The sequence below is a fragment of the Dendrobates tinctorius genome, unplaced genomic scaffold (genome assembly GCF_039654945.1).
Source record: "Dendrobates tinctorius isolate UK_male_01 unplaced genomic scaffold, ASM3965494v1 ptg000192l, whole genome shotgun sequence".
NCBI classification, from domain to species: Eukaryota; Metazoa; Chordata; class Amphibia; order Anura; family Dendrobatidae; genus Dendrobates; species Dendrobates tinctorius.
In genome coordinates, this window is record NW_027361859.1 from 4,777,511 (window position 1) to 4,800,377 (window position 22,867).

At 44.6% G+C, this 22,867-nt stretch overlaps 1 protein-coding gene across 1 annotated transcript in view; it reads left to right on the forward strand.

Moving 5' to 3' along the window:
* LOC141055951 (uncharacterized) overlaps window positions 1-22,867 on the forward strand; it is a 192,458-nt gene that overhangs the window by 128,865 nt on the left and 40,726 nt on the right. Inside the window, 2 exon segments of the mRNA XM_073552648.1 lie at window positions 2,855-3,096; window positions 18,747-18,806. Coding sequence (XP_073408749.1) covers window positions 2,855-3,096; window positions 18,747-18,806 — 302 coding nt within the window.

A 22,867-nucleotide genomic window follows, 5' to 3' on the forward strand; every position in this document is an offset into this window, starting at 1 on the left:
AAAGTGATTCAATCATGATCCTTTTATTCTACTTTTATTCTACTTTATTAAAAGTAGAATAAAAGAGAAAATAATTCAACATATAAATATTTTGTCCTATAATACCTTTTTATATACAATTTGATATCAAATTGTATAAAAGTGTATCAAACACAGCCCTTTTATAACAATTTGATATAAAAGGGGCGTGTTTGATACACTTTGATAGGGGCGTGGTACCTGTCAGATTTCTTTTTGACGAGTAATACAGCCCCCTTACTACTAATGGGGCTCTGCTGCGTCCTGCCAGTGCATCAGTCAGGGTTTGGTGAGTTACCTTTCAAATGATTTTTTATGGATTTTTTTCTGATTAGAACATGGTGTGTTACCCACTTTCATATGAGCACAGCGATACCCCACATGTAGTTGAAAATTTCAGTTTGGACAAATTGCAGGGCTTGGAGAGGAAGGAGCACTATTTGAATTTTGGAACCCAAATTTGGCTATCATAAATTGTGGGCACCATGTCAAATTTTCAGGGCCCCTAAAGTGCCTAAATGACAGAATACCCCCATAAGAGGTCCCACAAACATCTACTAGTTTCTCCCCTTTTGAATTGTTATATTGTCGACACCCTTGATGAGTTTGAGGTTTGATCCTTATCTCTCAATGGGAGATCTTTAGATATACCGGATGGTAGCCAGATTGATAGCTTGTTGCCCGGGCAAGGTGACAGATCAACACAAAGACAGGTTATGTATCTGCAAGATGCCACACCTGCTAATTTAATCAGGTAGCTTATATACTCATTTGAGTAGGCGGTTACATTACATCATCATATTCCATTGGACAGCTGATTATTCAACAGTAAGCATAAATGGTTTCAACCAATCATATTCGACAACCAATCAGATTGTACTCGGCTGTTAATTATTAGATACATTTGGGAATTTCCAGAAAAAGGTAAAAACAGATGGTTATACAATACCCTAACATTAGCCTCATTAACCTGTCTTACTAAGGGTTCATAGCCCCTTTATCTATAGTGATTCATCTATTTCTAAGACTATGTACCCATTATCTACCTTAGCCCTACGTGGAACTCATGATATATTCTTTAGTTACATGAGTCACAAGAGTTATAGAGGTGAGAGACGAGAATAACAGGATTAGGTGAGAGTTGATTTCTTCTCTGTCAGCTAATATCATAGAAGTATGGAGAGTGAGACCCTAAGAGTGTATGAAGGGACCCCAAAGAATCATGGTTTCCCTATCACCCTCTTGGACTGGAAGGAGACCTGTAAGGTGGAGTCTACCCCCTGCAGGAGTGTAATCAAACATATGGCCCAGATGCAAAAGAGAATTGCGGAGGTGATGACCATTGTGGAAGAACACCTCCTCAAGGCACAAAAGCCACAATCAATAGTGTACAATTAGAACAGCGAGGGTGAGACACTTCAAACCTGCAATCGGGTACTGGTGTTGGTATCTACAGTGGAAAGCAAGTTTCTTGCCAAGTGGCAGGGCCTCTATGTAGTAGTTGAAAAGTTTGGCAATCTAATATATAAAGCTCAAGTGTGTGTATGTGTGTGTGTATGTCCGGGATAGGCATCCGCACCGTCGCAGCTACAGCCACAAAATTTGGCACAGTCACACATCTGGACCCCAAGAGTGTCCTAAGCTATGTTGTGAGGCGAAATTTTAACCCCGCGCGTTCCAATTCACCAAACAATTTTGCCCCTATCTACATAATGGGGAGAAAGTGTGTGCGCATCAAGCCCCGCCCTTCATTATGATGTCACAATGGTTGCCATGGCGACGCTGATTCATCATAGGTTGCAATGGGGACGTTTATGTCATAATGGTTGCCATAGTGATGATGATGTCATAATGGGTATATGGGCACAGGACTATGGAATGGCGGATATGTGTGATGGGTATATGGGCACTCGACTATGGGATGGCGAATATGTATGATGGGTATATGGGCATGGGACTATGGGATGGAGGATGTGTGATGGGTATATGGGCATGGGACTATGGGATGGAGGATGTGAGATGGGTATATGGGCACTCGATTATGGGATGGAGGATATGTATGATGGGTATATGGGCACGGGCCTATGGGATCATGGATATGTATGATGGGTATATGGGCACGGGACTATAGGATGAAGGATAATTATAATTTGCTATAACTAACCACAGTTAGTTACTATGCCTGGGCAGTGCCGGGCTCTTCAGCTAGTGTCAACTATAAAGACCACCAACCAGCAAGAAGGAAGCCCTACTAGGTGTACCACGTCAACGTGATTAAGCCGTGTTGAGATAGGGAACCCATGAAAGCTCTGTATTTGGTGGATAAGTCTGAAGCCGATGTAAAAGGAGCAGTGCAGAAAGTTGCTACATCAGAACAGAGACCTATTCTCAGAATTACTGAGTTGTACTCAGGTCATATAGAATGATGTTCTCATAGAGCCACATGTTTGGGTGAGCTTGAAGATCTATCCGATTTCAGAGGCCCACGGAGAGGTGATCTTGAAAGAGAAGGATGCTGTGATGCTGAGCCTGGAAGTCATTAAAGAGTCCAAGAGTGGCTGGTCCAGTCCCACAGTCTTGGTGCCGAAACCAGACGGAGAATGGCTATTTTGAAATGACTATAGGAAGCTGCATGAGGTCTGTAAGTTCAATACATAGCCAATGCATCATGTCAATGAACTGATTGAAAGGCTAGGGCTGGCCAGGTACATTACCACCTTTGACCTTACGAAAGAGTAATGGCAAAGTTCCATGTCCCAAGATGTCAAGGGCAAGACGGCCTTCTCAACGTCAGACGGTTGTTTGCAGTACACAAGGATGCCATTTGGGTTGTAAGGAGCAATGGCCACCTTTCAGAGAGCAATGGACCAGATCCTAGCTCCCCACAAGAAGTACACAATGGCCTACCTGGTTGATATTGTGATCTTCAGCCAGGACTGGGGAAGACATCTGAGAAAAGTCCAGGCAATACTTGATGCTGTACGGAAGGCGGGATTTTTCATAAACCCAAAGAAATGTGCCATGGAAGAAGCAAAATACTTGGGCTATGTCATAGGCAGGAACGAAATAAACTCCCAAGTAAATGAAGTTGACCCGATCGAGAGTTTTCCACAACTCTGGTCAGGGCGGGTCAAGACGTTCCAGTGCATTGTGGGCTACTACCGCTGGTTCATCCCGAAGCACTTCAGGGAGTTCCTGTGCATTGTGGGCTACTACAGTTCATCCCTAACTTCGCATTAATAGTCACCCATCTGACAGACCTCCTTAAAGAGACAAAGTCGGCTATGACTAAGTGGTCTCCAGAAGCTGAGACAGCTTTCCAGGAACTGAAACAAATTGGTGGTACCTGATTTCTCTAAGGAGTTTGTGGTCCAGATGGATGTGTCAGATGTCAGGCTGAGCACTGTATTATCACAAGAGGTGAACTGGGAAGAGCAAGAGTACCCCATAATGTGTCTATTTCGGAAGCTGTCATCATGCGAGAAGAATTACTCCATAGTGGGGAAGGAATGTTTGATCATCAAGTGGGCACTGGACACTCTTCGGTATTACCTCTTAAGCAGGAAGTTCAGGCTATAGTGTCACACCATGCCTCTCTGAGGCTGATGAGTCAGAAGAACCGGAACAATGCACTTCAGGATTTTAGCTTCTATGTAGAGCATTGGCCCGTAAAACTGCACGGCAATGCTGACACACTGTCGAGGGTCCATGTTTGATAGTGGAAGGTGCAAAGCCGCCTGGCTTTGGGTGGGGGGTATTTAACATGGCCACCAGAAAAGTCTTTAAGGGGAGATATGTATCATCTGGGTTGGTAGCTTCGGTGATGTAAGCTTGGGAAAACATGCTCCTGGACATATAGTGCTGAGAGTGTTAATAAGTCATATCAGGGCCGGCTTTACGAGCAGTCCAATGAGATGGGTGTGACTGGCTGCTCACATATCCCCACCCTGGGGGGCATGGGATGGCAAATAACATGCAGACCAGTTTGGCCGTTGCAGCTGAAAAGAGGAAATCGGAAAACCAGGGGAAGAGTCTTGAGGAGATCATTTGCATATTCCCAGTGCCTTCTGGGATAAGTGAAGAGTCTCCGCGAGCTCAACGATCACTGGGTTTTGGCCGTTGCAGCTGAAAAGAGGAAATCGGAAAACCAGGGGAAGAGTCTTGAGGAGATCATTTGCATATTCCCAGTGCCTTCTGGGATAAGTGAAGAGTCTCCGCGAGCTCAACGATCACTGGGTTTTGGCCGTTGCAGCTGAAAAGAGGAAATCGGAAAACCAGGGGAAGAGTCTTGAGGAGATCATTTGCATATTCCCAGTGCCTTCTGGGATAAGTGAAGAGTCTCCGCGAGCTCAACGATCACTGGGTTTTGGCCGTTGCAGCTGAAAAGAGGAAATCGGAAAACCAGGGGAAGAGTCTTGAGGAGATCATTTGCATATTCCCAGTGCCTTCTGGGATAAGTGAAGAGTCTCCGCGAGCTCAACGATCACTGGGTTTTGGCCGTTGCAGCTGAAAAGAGGAAATCGGAAAACCAGGGGAAGAGTCTTGAGGAGATCATTTGCATATTCCCAGTGCCTTCTGGGATAAGTGAAGAGTCTCCGCGAGCTCAACGATCACTGGGTTTTGGCCGTTGCAGCTGAAAAGAGGAAATCGGAAAACCAGGGGAAGAGTCTTGAGGAGATCATTTGCATATTCCCAGTGCCTTCTGGGATAAGTGAAGAGTCTCCGCGAGCTCAACGATCACTGGGTTTTGGCCGTTGCAGCTGAAAAGAGGAAATCGGAAAACCAGGGGAAGAGTCTTGAGGAGATCATTTGCATATTCCCAGTGCCTTCTGGGATAAGTGAAGAGTCTCCGCGAGCTCAACGATCACTGGGTTTTGGCCGTTGCAGCTGAAAAGAGGAAATCGGAAAACCAGGGGAAGAGTCTTGAGGAGATCATTTGCATATTCCCAGTGCCTTCTGGGATAAGTGAAGAGTCTCCGCGAGCTCAACGATCACTGGGTTTTGGCCGTTGCAGCTGAAAAGAGGAAATCAGAAAACCAGGGGAAGAGTCTTGAGGAGATCATTTGCATATTCCCAGTGCCTTCTGGGATAAGTGAAGAGTCTCCGCGAGCTCAACGATCACTGGGTTTTGGCCGTTGCAGCTGAAAAGAGGAAATCGGAAAACCAGGGGAAGAGTCTTGAGGAGATCATTTGCATATTCCCAGTGCCTTCTGGGATAAGTGAAGAGTCTCCGCGAGCTCAACGATCACTGGGTTTTGGCCGTTGCAGCTGAAAAGAGGAAATCGGAAAACCAGGGGAAGAGTCTTGAGGAGATCATTTGCATATTCCCAGTGCCTTCTGGGATAAGTGAAGAGTCTCCGCGAGCTCAACGATCACTGGGTTTTGGCCGTTGCAGCTGAAAAGAGGAAATCGGAAAACCAGGGGAAGAGTCTTGAGGAGATCATTTGCATATTCCCAGTGCCTTCTGGGATAAGTGAAGAGTCTCCGCGAGCTCAACGATCACTGGGTTTTGGCCGTTGCAGCTGAAAAGAGGAAATCGGAAAACCAGGGGAAGAGTCTTGAGGAGATCATTTGCATATTCCCAGTGCCTTCTGGGATAAGTGAAGAGTCTCCGCGAGCTCAACGATCACTGGGTTTTGGCCGTTGCAGCTGAAAAGAGGAAATCGGAAAACCAGGGGAAGAGTCTTGAGGAGATCATTTGCATATTCCCAGTGCCTTCTGGGATAAGTGAAGAGTCTCCGCGAGCTCAACGATCACTGGGTTTTGGCCGTTGCAGCTGAAAAGAGGAAATCGGAAAACCAGGGGAAGAGTCTTGAGGAGATCATTTGCATATTCCCAGTGCCTTCTGGGATAAGTGAAGAGTCTCCGCGAGCTCAACGATCACTGGGTTTTGGCCGTTGCAGCTGAAAAGAGGAAATCGGAAAACCAGGGGAAGAGTCTTGAGGAGATCATTTGCATATTCCCAGTGCCTTCTGGGATAAGTGAAGAGTCTCCGCGAGCTCAACGATCACTGGGTTTTGGCCGTTGCAGCTGAAAAGAGGAAATCGGAAAACCAGGGGAAGAGTCTTGAGGAGATCATTTGCATATTCCCAGTGCCTTCTGGGATAAGTGAAGAGTCTCCGCGAGCTCAACGATCACTGGGTTTGGCCGTTGCAGCTGAAAAGAGGAAATCGGAAAACCAGGGGAAGAGTCTTGAGGAGATCATTTGCATATTCCCAGTGCCTTCTGGGATAAGTGAAGAGTCTCCGCGAGCTCAACGATCACTGGGTTTTGGCCGTTGCAGCTGAAAAGAGGAAATCGGAAAACCAGGGGAAGAGTCTTGAGGAGATCATTTGCATATTCCCAGTGCCTTCTGGGATAAGTGAAGAGTCTCCGCGAGCTCAACGATCACTGGGTTTTGGCCGTTGCAGCTGAAAAGAGGAAATCGGAAAACCGCGCGCCGACATTTGGGCTCATCTTTCATCGTTTTTAAGAAATCTCAAGATGGAAGAGGCCAGGAGCCATTTGGTGAGCTGCATTTCTTGCTACATGTTCACAGACTTACCAGTGGAAAAGCCAAACTTCACATGCCACAAATGCAAGCTTGTGTCCCTGTTGGAGGAAAAGTTGGAAAATCTCGAAGAGAGGTTAGCTACGTTGAAGATCATTAAGGAAGGTGAAGAGTTCTTGGACAGAGCAGAATTATCTCTTCATGTTACAGAAAGAGAAGAAATTCGAAGTGCACCTGAAGAAACAGAGGAATGGAGACATGTGACCCAGAGAAGCAGGAGGATCAGGAGGCAGTCAGCACCCATACTGCTCAGAAACCAGTACCAGGCTCTCACGCAGGAAAACAATGAAGAAATACATCAGGATAAGACTTTGCCAACAAGCAGCAACCTTGTACGCCTTCAGAGTCCTCCTGGATGGAGAAAGAAAAATGTTGTGAAGAAGAAACGGAGAGTGGTGGTCATGGGGGATTCCCTGTTGAGAGGAACTGAGGCCGCTATCTGCAGACCGGATATAACTTCAAGAGAAATGTGTTGTCTTCCAGGTGCAAAAATTAAAGATGTGTCTGACAGGATATCAGGACTCTTCAGACCTACAGATGACTACCCATTCCTGCTACTACATGTGGGGACAAATGACACTGCAAGAAACGACCTGGAAACCATCTGCAGAGACTTTGAAGACTTAGGCAAGAAAGTGAAAGAACTGGGAGCGCAGGTGGTCTTCTCTTCCATCCTCCCAGTGGATGGCCATGGAACAAGGAGGTGGAATAAGATTCTGCAGGTGAATAACTGGCTACGTCGATGGTGCCGTCAGCAACGATTTGGATTTCTGGATCACGGAGTGAACTACTTATACGATGGACTACTTGCTAGAGATGGGGTGCACCTTACGAAGACTGGAAAACATGTATTTGGAAGTCGCCTTGCTACACTTGTAAGGAGAGCTTTAAACTAGAACAACATGGGAAGGGAAGCAAAAGACCAGAAAAAGCCATACACCTGACAAATGCTATTGAGAACTCTGCTATTAGAAGTGGAAAGGAAGAACAAAGACGAAAGAATCTAATTAATAAAAATATTGGAGAAAGAGAAACCAATCACAAACTAAAATGTTTCTATACTAATGCACAAAGCATGGGCAACAAACAAGGAGAATTGGAACTACTAACACAGGAAAAGAAATATGATGTCATTGGAATCACTGAAACTTGGTGGGACAATACACATGATTGGAATACAAGACTAGAAGGATACAACTTATTTGCAAGAAACAGACTTGATAAACGAGGAGGGGGTGTCGCATTGTATGTTAGAAACGCGTATATCTGCACAGAGATTGAAGCTTCAGAGACTGGGAGTTCTGTGGAAACTGTTTGGGTAAGAATACAAGGACAGAACAATGGAAAGGACACCATTGTAGGCATTTACTACAGGCCGCCTGTGCAAGCTGAAGCTATGGATGAACTCTTTATGCATCAAAAGGCCAAGTTCTCCAAAAAATATGACATAGTTGTCATGGGAGATTTCAACTATCCAGACATTTGTTGGGAATCTCTCTCAGGCAAAACTAACAGGTCAAGGAAATTCTTATCCTCTCTTGCTGACAACTTTATCTTCCAAAAGGTAAGGGAGAAAACAAGGGGAACTGCTACCTTGGATCTAATCCTTATAAACAGGGAGGAAATGGTTGAGGAGGTAAAAGTGGCTGGGACCCTAGGAGGTAGCGACCATGCTATTTTAGAATTTTGGATAACTAGAGGCGGAAGACCTGTGAAGACTCAGACGTCAAGGTTAGATTTCAGAAAGGCAGATTTTAAGGGATTCAGAAAGAGAATTGGAGGGATCCAATGGCTGGATATCCTTAAAGACAAAAATGTCCAGGAAGGATGGGAAATCTTGAAAAATGAAATTCTCAAAGCACAGTTGTTAACAATTCCGAAAAGAGGGAAGAATAGGAAGCAGTTAAGGAAACCAGGATGGATGAACACAGAACTTAAGCACATGCTAAAAAGGAAGCAAAAAATGTTTATAAAATGGAAAGAGGGAGGCATATCTAAAGAAGAATATAATGCTGTTTGCAGAACCTGCAGGGCACAAATCAGATTATCTAAAGCTGAAAATGAATTGAGGCTTGCAAGAGATGTCAAAAGCAATAATAAAGGATTTTGGGGATATGTCAAAAGTAAAAGAAAAGTCAAAGATGCTATAGGATTTTTACAGGATGAAAATGATGAAATGGTAAGACAGGATGTTGAGAAGGCTGAACTTTTAAATTCCTATTTTGCATCTGTTTTCTCTCAGAAAGGAAATGTAACATCAACTGTTATTCACTGTCCTATTAAGGGAATAGAAGAATCCAGGATATCTATAAACAGAAAGATAGTGAGGAAACACTTAGCTAGCCTAAATGAATTCAAGTCTCCAGGTCCAGATGAATTACACCCCAGAGTACTGAAGGAGATAGCAGAAGAAATTTTTGAACCCCTCTCTATAATCTTTGAAAATTCTTGGAGAACAGGAGAAGTGCCAGAAGACTGGAGAAGAGCAAATGTTGTTCCTATCTTCAAAAAGGGGAAGAAGGTGGACCCAGGTAACTATAGGCCGGTGAGTCTGACTTCTATACCAGGAAAGATCTTTGAACAAATTATTAAACAACATGTATGTCAATACCTGGATAAGAATGAAGTGATTAAACAGAGTCAGCATGGGTTTGTAACTAATAAGTCATGTCAGACTAACTTAATTTCCTTCTATGACGGTATCACTGATTGGGTGGATCAAGGAAATGCTGTAGATATAGTATATCTTGACTTCAGCAAAGCATTTGACAAAGTCTCTCATACAATCCTTATTGAAAAAATGATTAAGTATGGAATGGACAAGGCAACTGTTAGGTGGATTCATAACTGGCTTAGTGATCGGACCCAAAGAGTGGTCGTAAATGGCTGCACATCCAGTTGGAAGAATGTCTCAAGTGGGGTACCACAGGGCTCTGTCCTGGGCCCTGTATTGTTCAACATCTTTATCAACGATTTAGATGAAGGAATTGAGGGTAAACTGATTAAATTTGCTGATGATACAAAGCTAGGAGGGATAGCTAATACTAGAGAAGAGAGAGAGAGGATTCAAAAAGATTTAAATAAACTGGAGAAGTGGGCAGCAACTAACAGAATGGTTTTTAACAGGGAGAAATGCAAAGTACTACATCTGGGCAATAAAAATGGAAAAAACATATATAGAATGGGAGGAATAGGGCTAAGTGACAGCACATGTGAAAAAGACTTGGGTATACTAATAGATCACAGACTGAATATGAGTCAACAGTGTGATGCAGCAGCAAAAAAGGCAAATGCAATTCTAGGATGTATTAACAGAAGCATACAGTCTAGATCACGTGAAGTCATTATTTCCCTCTACTCCTCTTTGGTCAGACCTCATCTGGAATATTGTGTCCAGTTTTGGGCACCACATTTTAAAAAAGACATCAACAAACTGGAGCAAGTTCAGAAAAGAGCGACCAGAATGGTGACCGGTCTGCAAACCCTGTCTTATGAGGAAAGGTTGCAGGATTTGGGAATGTTTAGTTTGCAAAAGAGAAGACTTAATAGCTGTCTACAAATATCTAAAGGGCTGTCACATTGTAGAAGGATCAACTTTATTCTCATTTGCACAAGGAAAGACTAGAAGCAATGGGATGAAACTGAATGGGAGGAGACACAGATTAGATATTAGAAAAAACTTTTTGACAGTTAGAGTGATCAATGAGTGGAACAGGCTGCCACGAGAAGTGGTGAGTTCTCCTTCAATGGAAGTCTTCAAACAGAGGCTGGACAGACATCTGACTGGGATGATTTAGCGAATCCTGCTTTGAGCAGGGGGTTGGACCAGATGGCCCAGGAGGTCCCTTCCAACTCTACGATTCTATGATTCTATGATTCTATGAGATGGTAACAATCAATCATGTAAATAGCTCAATGTGCATCATATTTATTATACCTGTAAGGAGACCGGCAGGAATTTGCCACAGGGTCAGTGTATCCCTGTGGCAAATCGCTGCTGGTCTCCTTACAGGTATAATAAATATAATGCAGATTCAGCTATTTACATTATTGATTGTTTGCTACCATTTACATTTACTGGCAACTGTGTGTTTCATAGACATTCAAGTACTAATGTACTTTATCTGCACAGTAGGAAGCTCGCACATAGCTATATATACCTGCACATTGCTATATAACTAACATGGGTCAATTATAGCTACATCCGGTCAATGTAATCCTATATTAACTTTCTTCATATTGCTATTACATTGGGGTATACTTTTTGACCTACATGTAAAAAGATATACTGTACATGCCCTTGGCAGCAATTTATTGACCTTTATTTCTATCTGAATAGATTAATCTGTATATATATTATTTGTCATTCGGGAATAATGCCCACTATTCATCTGGTTGTTTCTCCCACCATGTAACATCAAATCCTTGATCAATAAATTATGCATATTTTTTTCTCCATCACCATTGACCTGGATGTCGGTTTCTCATTTTGTGTGATTTTTTGTAATTTCTCCGATGGGTCACTATTTTGTCCAAAGCACACATACCCTCAGGGCTGGCATTTGGGGTAGGCAAACAAGGCATATGCCTAGGGCCTCCACCCACAAAGGGGGCCCCCTGTGTCTGCAGCCCCTTTATGAAGTGCACATTGGGTGTACAGCAGTGAATAACGCTGTGCATCCTCTGTAGTCCCGGAGCGTTTCTCCCAAACCACCCTCAAGCCCCCTCTCTCCCTCTTTTTCCCTGCAGTGTCAGGTCAGAAGTTGAGAGTGAGGGGAGGGGCCAATTACAGCACAGCAGAGGTGACAGTGGGGCCAGGAAGATGCCTGCAGTCCTGTGTGTCTGTGTCCTCTCCTCCTGAGTCCTCATCATGGCTGCTCCTAGCACTGTCCTGGGAATGGATATGTACAAGTGAAGTCGCAAAACCTGGTAAGTATACATGTATATAAGTATCTGTGTGAGTACATGTGCATTATACAGTGTGCATCTGTATATGTGTATATAAAATGTGTGAGCATATATTCAGTATATAGTATTATTGTGCATATCTGTGGTGCATGTGTGTGTGTCTATATATACTGCTCAAAAAAATAAAGAGAACACTAAAATACCACATTCTCTGTTATAGTGTTCCCTTTATACTTTTGATCAGTGCGTGTGTGTATATATATATATATATATATATATATATATATATATATACACACACACAGCTCTGGCAAAAATTAAGAGGCCACTGCACAGTTTTATAAAAATCAGCTTCTCTACATGTCTGACAGCCATTCCATTCCAGTGTCAGTTGAATTCCAACCAGAGTACATCTCTTTCTACTTAATGTGCTTCTGATTAGGTAATCGCCTGAACCAAATCTTAAGGCCCAGTCTCACATAGCGAGATCGCTGAAACGTCACAGATTTTGTGACGCAACAGTGACCTCGCCAGCAATCTCGCTACGTGTAACACATAGCGGCGATGGCCCCCCTCTGCGATATCGCTGATCGTGCTTGAATGTCCCATGCCATTTTTTGATTATTGGTGTCCTGCTGGCCAGCATGCATCGCTGTGTTTGACACCATAACAACGACGAGCGACCTCGTTGGCCACTCAGAACTCACGCTATCGAGGTATGACTCGTCAGAATAGCTGCTGTATGACAAGGTCCCAATGACCGCCTGTGGTGTTCACAATCCTCTTGCAATAGGACAAGCTGGATGGCAAAGCAAGTGCTAGTAATATCCCAAAAAAATAGGAATGAAAAAATAACTTTTAGCCATGCCAAAGAAGTCAAAAAGAAAAGTCTTGTTTGAGGAAAAGAAGTGTTCAATTCTGGCTTTACTAGCAGAGTGATGCAGTGAGCGTCATGTTGCCTCCATCCATAAAATTTCTAAGACAGCAGTCCATTACAACAAGGTCAAGCAGCAGACATTGGGGACAACAAAGCTACAGACCGGCAGAGGGCGAAAACGACTCCACTGACCGGGATGACCGTCATCTTATTCGAATGTCACTCAGCAACCGCAGAATAACATCAAGTGACCTACAAAAGGAATGGCAAATGGCAGCTGGGGTGAAGTGCACAGCAAGAACAGTTCGTAACAGACTCCTAGAGGCAGGGCTCAAGTCATGTAAAGCTAGAAAAAGGCCTTTCATCAATGAGAAGCAAAGGAGAGCCAGACTGAAGTTTGCCAAAGACCATAAGGATTGGACCATAGCGGACTGAAGTAAGGTAATCTTCTTTGATGAGTCAAATTTTCAGTTTTGCCCAACATCTAATGGTTAGACGGAGACCTGGAGAGGCGTACAAGACACAGTGTCTTGCACCCACTTGTTGGTGGGATTTGAACTCAGCGCTGCAACCACTGAGCCACCATGCCGCCCCAGTTGCATGGTTTCCTATGCAGTGGACTCCGGGAAAATGGCTGCTGGGGGGCGGCGCATGCACAGATGTCACCAAGATCTCGGGAGATGACATCTCAGCGCTGAAATCTCATCTCACGAGATCTTGGTGACGAGATCTCCATCTATGCATGCGCCGCCCCCTGCAGCCATTTTCCCGGAGTCCACCCCATAGGAAATCATGCAACTGCTGGGTCTCAGGCCTTTCACAAAATGTTGGCAGATCCCCTACAGCACTGTACACCTGCAGTGGAGCGCTGCACATCAGATCAGCCTCTCATCACACCCTGCGGCCTGCATTGACCCTGGGAACCTGCTCCACTGCAGCCGGTAAGGTATATCCGCATTATAAGATGCACCCTCCATTTTCCCTCTCAAATTTTGGGGAAAGAGTGCATCTTATAATCTCAAAAATAAGGTATGTCTCATGCCTGTGTCTTACATTGGGGCCTGTTCACACTGTCTTTCTTTACTGCTCTCGGTGAGTTCTGACTGAATTCCCTATAGAACCATAGATTGCAATGACAGGAATGGAGTTCACATGAATTCCACAGGTGATGTTTTTTTTTTTCTGAACGTGTCCGTCTGTTCCAACAGCCACAGAAAAGTGGACACTTTTAGACGAAAAAACACAAACAGACTCTGAGGGTAGGTGCAGACGATCAGTAATCCCTGCGGGTCGGACGCTGTGTATTTGTGCAGCGTCCAGATGTTACAGCATAGTGGATGGGACCTCAAGAAATCCCATGCCCATTATGCGTCCTTAGACGCTTACGGATCACCCGTAGGGATGGACATGCGGCGCGTCTTTCCAGATCGCAGCATGTCTATTTATCTTACGGAGATGCGATAAATCTCACCCGCACAATGTATTGGACGCAGTGAATCCGCACGGTTCAGTGATCACAAGTAGGGTCACCGGTGTTCAATAGTGTACCTGGCCTAAGAAAATAAATCAGTCAATTTCAGGAAAAAAAAAAATTCATTTGACCTCTGCTGGTGTCAGTGCAGTCTGTGGCTCCGTCGGGGATTTACGTGAATCCTATTTTAGGGGGATTCAGGCAGAGCCCCCGGATGCACTGCAGAAGCGCAGTGTGAACAGGGCTTAATATACTATTGTGTGGAATAGTGCCATCTACTAACCATTGGCACCGGAGTCAGAGGGGATTTAGCAGAGTAGTTTGGGGGACAGGTAGGACTTTTTTTTATGGCTTTTTATTCTGCTGTCTGTGAGGTAGGATGTAGAAAAAGACGGCAATTCTGCTGTTTTCTATTATGTGACTGTCCAGCCCCCTCACACGACCTATCCTGTTTATCACGGATGCCACGTGTGCCCTATTTGACCTACAGTGCTGCCCTTATGTCCGTGTTGACAAGGGCCAATACAAGTCTATGGGTCCGAGTAAACATGCCGTCCGTGTGCCGTTCCTGTGCCGTCCGTGTTTAACATGGAAAGTTTATTAGAAGCTTTGTAATTTCATTTCCAGTATCCATACCGGAAAACACGGATGGCACACGGACGACACACTGATTGAAAACACTGGTGACACCGATATCGGTGTAACACGTACGTGTTTTATATGGACATGGGGGCCCCACTTTGAATTTTGCAGCAAGAGGTCACACGCCAAACTAACAATATAATCACACTACTTTTCTCAAACATCGCGAAAGGGAGTGTATATATATAAAAAAAATAAATTTATTAAACACATGCATATACAAAAAGATGCCTCGTACATTTTCCGGTATTAATGGGGAAAATAAAATATGTAGCTCTGAAAAGGACGTCTAAATGGAGCCTAAAAATGCATGTAAAAAACTGCAGTTATTCTATTAAGAGCAGAATCAAAACTCTTCTGTCCTATAAAAAAAAAAAACATTAAAGAGGGACATTTACATCTGCACCAAAAATGCATCAAATAAGGAAGAAAAGGCAGAAAAAATGCAGGAATATTAAAATAATCACCGCCCCCTCTGACATCTCCTCCTGCCGGAGTACAAAAATATAGGGTAAATGAGTGCGGCTTGAGGCAGGGCTGTGGAGTCGTGGAGTCGGAGTCGGTGCTCATTTTGGTGGAGTCGGAGTTGGAGTCGGTATAAAATGGACCGACTCCGACTCCTAAAATATATAATAAATTGGGTACAGTAGTTCAATGCAGAATGTGCTGAATATTATTTCATTGGAAATTGGGAAAGTTATGAAATGTCCTATAATGTTCTATTCCTGATCTAAGGCTACATTCACACACAGCGTTTATCCTGCGTTTTTTGAGGATACGTTTTTCAGCTGCAAAAGCCGATCAGTTTTTTAAAAAACCGCATCACCTGAAAGGTTTTTGAGCTCATAGATAATGTTTTCAATAGCAAAAGCAGATTAGAAATCTGCTCTATCTATCCATATCTGTCTAGCCATATTGTATCTGTACAAAAAAGAATGAAAGCCGGATAGCACACAGACTAACACTCCTTTTTTTTAGCACCAGTCAGGTAGACCTCATAGCTGCCCAAAAGGACACCCAGGACAGGCATTGCTCGTCTTCAGTAACACATCAACATCAACTGATAGTTGGAATAAATAGACTGCATTCACCACATCTTAAGGTGCAGGCTTTATTTTCAAGTGTAGGGGTGTGCAGTATGAGGTTCTGCAGCAGCTGAGGTGTGCAGTATGAAATTCTGCAGAACAGTATGAGGTTCTCCCCCCCCCCCAGGTTTGATCCTGGCTACGCCCATAGTGTGAATGTAGCCTGAGGATCTAGGCTTTGTCTTAGCCGAGATAAGTCATAGTGTGTGTGTATATATATATATATATATATATGCACAGTACAGACCAAAAGTTTGGGCACACCTCATTCAATGAGTTTTCTTTATTTTCATTACTATGAAAATTGTAGATTCACGCTGAAGTCATCAAAACTATGAATTAACACATGTGGAATTATATAATTAACAGAAAAGTGTGAAACAACTGAAAATACTGTATGTCTTATATTCTAGGCTCTTCAAAGTAGCCACCTTTTGCTTGATTACTGCTTTGCACACTCTTTGGATTTTCTTGATGAGCTTCAAGAGGTAGTCACCGGAAATGGTTTTCACTTCACAGGTGTGCCCTGTCAGGTTTAATAAGTGGGATTTCTTGCCTTATAAATGGGGTTGGGACCATCAGTTGTGTTGTGCTGAAGTCTGGTGGATACACAGCTGATAGTCCTACTGAATAGACTGTTAGAATTTGTATTATGGCAAGAAAAAAGCAGCTAAGTAAAGAAAAACGAGTGCCCATCATTACTTTAAGAAATGAAAGTCAGTCCGAAAAATTGAGAAAACTTTGAAAGTGTCCCCAAGTGCAGTGGCAAAAACCATCAAGCGCTACAAAGAAACTGGCTCACATGAGGTCCGCCCCAGGAAAGGAAGACCAAGAGACACATCTGCTGCGGAGGATAAGTTCATCCGAGTCACCAGCCTCAGAAATCGCAGGTTAACAGCAGCTCAGATTAGAGACCAGGTCAATGACACACAGAGTTCTAGCAGCAGACACATCTCTACAACTGTTAAGACTAGAGGAGACTTTGTGCAGCAGGCCTTCATAGTAAAATAGCTGCTAGGAAACCACTGCTAAGGACAGGCAACAAGCAGAAGAGACTTGTTTGGGCTAAAGAACACAAGGAATGGACATTAGACCAGTGGAAATCTGTGCTTTGGTCTGATGAGTCCAAATTTGAGATCTTTGGTTCCAACCACCGTGTCTTTGTGCGACGCAGAAAAGGTGAACGGATGGACTCTACATGCCTGGTTCCCACCGTGAAGCATGAAGGAGGAGGTGTGATGGTGTGGGGGTGCTTTGCTGGTGACACTGTTGGGGATTTATTCAAAATTGAAGGCATACTGAACCAGCATGGCTACCACAGCATCTTGCAGTGGCATGCTATTCCATCTGGTTTGCGTTAAGTTGGACCATCATTTATTTTTCAACAGGACAATGACCCCAAACACACCTCCAGGCTGTGTAAGGGCTATTTGACCAAGGAGAGTGATGAGGTGCTACGCCAGATGACCTGGCCTCCACAGTCACCAGACCTGAACCCAATCGAGATGGTTTGGGGTGAGATGGACCGCAGAGTGAAGGCAAAAGGGCCAACAAGTGCTAAGTATCTCTGGGAACTCCTTCAAGACTGTTGGAAGACCATTTCCGGTGATTACCTCTTGAAGCTCATCAAGAGAATGCCAAGAGTGTGCAAAACAGTAATCAAAGCAAAAGGTGGCTTCTTTGAAGAATCTAGAATATAAGACATATTTTCAGTTGTTTCACACTTTTTTGTTAATTATATAATTCCATATGTGCTAATTCATAGTTTTCGGAATCCACATGAAGAAATGGTTGCACTCATCGAGTTTGAAGGAACTCACGGGTTTATTGACACGTATATCACATGTCGGGCCGGGGGAGTGACATAAGGAGTGCAAAAAGGCTGACAACGGCCGTTTCGCGCTACTCGAGCGCTTCAAACTCGATGAGTGCGACCATTTCTTCATGTGGATTCCGAGGATTGTCTATTTCAGGTCAAGCACCAGGTCAAGCCAGCCGTCTGCTTCCTGCATACCGCACACCTTCTGAGAATATACGGCAACAGCGGTGCCATCCGCGTTTTTTCTTTATTGTTGCTATAATTCATAGTTTTGAATCGATATTACATAGTGTATTACATATTTACAATTTATTACAGTTTTTTGAGTTCTAAAGTTGTATTCCAATAAATAGATATTATGTTCTATCTAAATATCTTGATTATTGGATCATAGAAATGATTAAATGTCTGATGTTCACATTGTACTACAATACATTTTTCACTTAAATATAAGCAATATATGTGGGAGTCATGGAGTCGGTGTAAGGGAAATTGAGGAGTCGGAGTCGCAGGTTTGGCTTACCGACTCCACAGCCCTGGCTTGAGGTGTGGACAGGTGCGCGGATTCACCCTCTTTCTGCTCTGTATGTGCACACGTAGCGGAACTCCCGTGGAAGTTACCGCGAGAATTCCGGAATTCCATTCCGCGGGAAAATCGCATTTTAAATTCCCGTGTTTTTCCCGTGGGAAAACTAGCGATTTGCAAGTGGAATTAGCTTGCAGAATGCTAGCGTTTTCCAAGCGATCTGTAGCATCGCTTGGAGAACTGATTGACAGGCTGGTCACACTCGTCAAACATAGTGTTTGACGAGTGTGACCAACTTTTTATTATTGAGGCTGCCAATCCAGCATCAATAGTAAAATATATAATGTTAAAAATAATAATAAAAAAATGGTGTTATATTCACCTTCCGGCGTCCCGCGCAGCCTTCCCGGGCCTCAGCGATGCTCCCGTTCCCAGTAATGCCTTGCGAGACCTCTGATGACGTCGCGGTCTCGCGATAATGTAGGGACCACGCGAGACGCCGGAAGGTGAATATAACACCATTTTTTATTCTATTTTTTATAGGGATATGGTACCCACAGCCCAGTCTCCTCTCCTCCGGACCGTGGGTACCATCCGCAAATGGCAACTGTATGTGGCTCTGCTACATACAGTTCGTACACACACGACTCCCCTATATATGCTACGTACACCCGGCTCCGCTACGTACGCTCTGTTCACATGCGGCTCTGCTACATCCCCCTGTAAACTCCTCCTGACCCCACACAGAAACTTCCCCTCATCCAGCACCATGACAACCAGCACAGCAGAGTCCTGCATACACTGAGGCCCCTGATCATGTGACCCCTGACTCCTCCCCTCCTGTGACCTCATCCCAGGTCCTGTGCGCACAGAGCAGCCATATATGTGGAGTGTAGCTCTGCGGGTGGAGGTAGGTGTGATATTAGTTATAGACGGGTTATTTACAGTCTTGTGTGTATATATGTAATGTGCTATAATCAGTAAGATCACGGTATTGTGGACACTTTTCTGCAGGTTTTTGTTACACATTTGGCTGGTAATATTTGGGCACCAAATATCGATATTAGAGATGAGCGATTTTCCCTTTTTTCGGGTCGAGTCGGGTTGAACGCAATCGGCCGATTATCGTGAAAAGTCGGAGGCCGACTGAAACACGAAACCCAATGCAAGTCAATGGGGAAGAAAAGTCGGCAGGGAGTGGAGGACAGGAAACACACCTACAGTGCCCATTTCAATGCCAAAAACATCAATTCTTATTACTTAAGCTTGTCAACCTTAATTTACTTTATAATAATAGTTAGGCATTGAAAACTGGGGGTTATTTGGCTAAAGTTGTGGGGGAGTAGGGCTGGCTCCAGATTTTCGTGGGCCCAGGGCCAAAGAGTTTCAGTGGGCTCCTTTAAGGCTGAGTTCACACGTGGCGTTTTTTTCGCGTTTCCGCGGCGGTTTTAACCGCGCGATTTTGGCATGAAAAATAAGCATCCCATGCATTCCTATGGGATTCCGCAATGCTGTGCTAATGCTGCGGTTTTTACCGCGGCGGAATCGCTTCGCGGTAAAAAACGCAGCATGCTCATTAATTTGCGGAATCGCAGCGATTCCGCACCCATAGGAATGCATTGTTCCGCTTACCTCCCGCATGTGGCTGTGCACACCATGCGGAAAGTAAGCAGAACGATTGCGGATGGTACCCATGGTCTGGAGGAGAGGAGACTGTCCTCCTGGCTTTGGGTACCATATCCCTGTAAAAAATAGAATTTAAAATAAAAAATATTGTTATTCTCACCCTCCGACGTCCCGCACAGTCTTTCTGCTTCTCTTCACGCTCCCGTTCCCAGTAAGCCTTTGCGAAAATGCCCGCGATGGCGTCCGTTCTCGCGGGATCGCGAAGTCTTGCGGTCATTCGCGCGACATCATCGCTAATTACCGCGAGACATCGCGATCCCGCGAGAACGGACGTCATCGCGGGCATTTTCGCAAAGGATTACAGAGAACGAATGCGCGGGACGTCACAAGGTAAGAATAACACCATTTTTTATTTTTTTTTACATTCTATCTTTTACTACTGATGCTGCATAGGCGGCCTCAGTAGTAAAAAGTTGGTCACACTCGTCAAACACTGTGTTTGACGAGTGTGACCAACCTGTCAATCAGTTCTCCAAGCGATGCTCCAGATCGCTTGGAAAACGCTAGCATTTTGCAAGCTAAATACGCTTGCAAAATGCTAGTTTTTCTGCGGGAAAATCGCGGGAATTTAAAATGCGATTTTCCCGCGGAATGGAATTCCGGAATTCTCGCGGTAATTTCCGCGAGACTTCCGGTACGTGTGCACATAGCCTAATACATGCCACAATTCATGATCCTCTGATACGGCAGAGAAATAGCGGTATAGTACAATGACAAATACTTCACTTCTTAGCTCCAAAAACGGACAGTATCTTACTCCATACAGTATTATGGCCACCGCATAGTGCGCTATACAGAGTAATGAGGCCCATATATTTCTCCATACAGAATCATTGGTCCCATATAATGTTCCATACAGTATATGATGAGCTCCACATAATGCTACAGTATATGTTGGTCCCCATGGATGAAGCTCCACTGTCTTATGGGCCCAAATAATGCTCCATATATAATGGGCCCCATTTCTAATGCTCCAGTGTATAATGGGCCCTGTAAATGCTGCTCCAGTGTCCGATGTCCCCCATTTGGAAACTCCAGCATATGATGGGCCTCACGTATGATGCTCTAGTGTACGATTGGTCCAAATAATGCTCCATATATAATCTGCCCCATTTACAATGCTCCAGTATATGATGGGCCCCATGGATGATGCTCCAGTGTCTTATGGGCCCAAATAATGCTCCATATATAATGGGTCCCATTTCTAATGCTCCAGTGTCTGATGTCCACCTTTGGAATGCTCCAGTGTATGGTGGGCCCCATATATGATTCTCCAGAGTATAGTGCTCCCCAAAAATTGCTCCCAACCTTTAAAACCATTAAATAAGTCTCCTCGCTAGGGAATCCCTGTACTCTGGACTCCTCGTCGTCCCCATCTTCCATCTCTCTGCACTTGGACTGTTTAGGCAGAGGGCGTACAGACATGATGTCATCGCGCTCTCTGACCAGAATGTCACTGTCAGGAAACACGGGAGACGTCATGGCGGTGGAGCAGGGAGAGGTAAGTATTTCAACTTTGCAAGTGCTGTGATTCTCAGCAAGCAGGGGGAACTTCAGTGAACTCAGTACTGCGAGTACCTCAGATAAGCGCTAGAACTGAGACCACACTACCTATCTGCAGAGACAGAATTCCTAATTTGCTTCCAGGCTGACCAACTCCTTCTCCATCTGTTCTCTGGGTCCTGGACGGCATTTACCAAGTACAGGTAAAGGAACTGCACGACTGTGTCTGTCATCTTTCTCCTGCGCCTGGCGCACGGCTCTGCTACATCCTGCACTGCACACCATCTACCAACTCTTTCATCTGCCCTGCGATTACGGCCCTACCTGTGTAGGGCTTCTACATCTTAGCTGCACCACAACATCTGTCCCAGAGAAGCGACACTGCAGTGCTGGTCAATCTGATCAGAAACCACAGGTGGCGTCACGTATCATGCACCTATAAACGTTATTCACCCCTTTGCATGGACGCCCAGGGCCACGGAACGGGTCATCACCACCAACGTGACAGATCCCTCTGAGACACCGGTCCGGTACCGATTAACCCCACTGCCCTGGCTGGCGACCCACACTCCATGTCAGATTCATCTTGGACTGGGAAATTCACGACTTGACTTGATAATCCAGGCATGGTATGTGAAAACAGCTCCATGTAGTAATCTGTAGTGTGGCCTGCCGCATCCTTCACTTTTGGTAAGGGTAAAGGACACAAGGAAAGGTGTTGTTCCTGACCAGGAGCCTCCACTGACGACTCAGTGCTTTTATTTTTTGAAACTTCAGAAGAGGAGGCAATAGAGCTGGAGGCTGTGTCAGCAATGTAAGACAAAACTTGTTCCTGAAGCTCCAGCTTTAAAAGCGGTTTACCTACTCCCAGAAAAGGGAGTCTTCGAGGCTTTGTGGAGCCAGACGATGACGCAGGCTCAACACCTCCTGCCTTTGGTGCTATTGTGCTTTTGCCACTACCAGCAGATGCACCACCACCACCATCAGTACCAGCTCGCAACCCCCGCCCACTTCCACGGCCTCTTCCACCATACTTCCTCATTTTTGGGAAAATGTACCCAAAATACCACCAGCTACATGGTACTGTAAAACAAGGATTACATCTCAATTTAACAGGCTGAAATTGGCTGGTGTATGACATGGTACAAGGTGTATATAGTATTGGGGAGAATTGGAAGCTCCCTACATATTTTAGGAGGCTGACAATGATGCTCTCAGTCCAAGTATGGCAGCAGGCAGCCTAATAAGCAGGACTGCTGCACACACAAAAGGGTGGAAAAATGAACCCTTGGTAACTGCAGAAAAGAGGAAGAAAAGTATTTTTGCTTTTAAAAAGCAGCTTGCACAGCAGTGTGCAAACAGCAATGCAGCTATCAGGGAGCCTTATAAGGCAGCCTAATAACCAACAGAGCTGATGCACCAAAATATAGAGCCTCCCCTGTCACTGCACACAAACTGTTGTGTTGTAAGTGGAAATCGCTACCAGCAGAAGCAGTTTTTTTTTTCTTCTTCCCTGCCTAACGCTCTCCCTTAGGGCAGTTTCACACGTCCAGATAATTCCGGTACCGGAGCTAACCGTGTCCGTGTGAATACGTAGGCCATCCGTGTGCTATCTGTATGTCCGTGTGTATCATCCGTGTGCTGTCCGTATGCTGTCCGTAACCGTGTATTGGAAAAATTAGTTTCAATGTTAACCCTTTGACTTTTAAAAACGCACACGGATCGCACAAGGACAGCATCCATTGACTTGTATGGGTCCGTGTGATCCGTGCTGTTGCACAA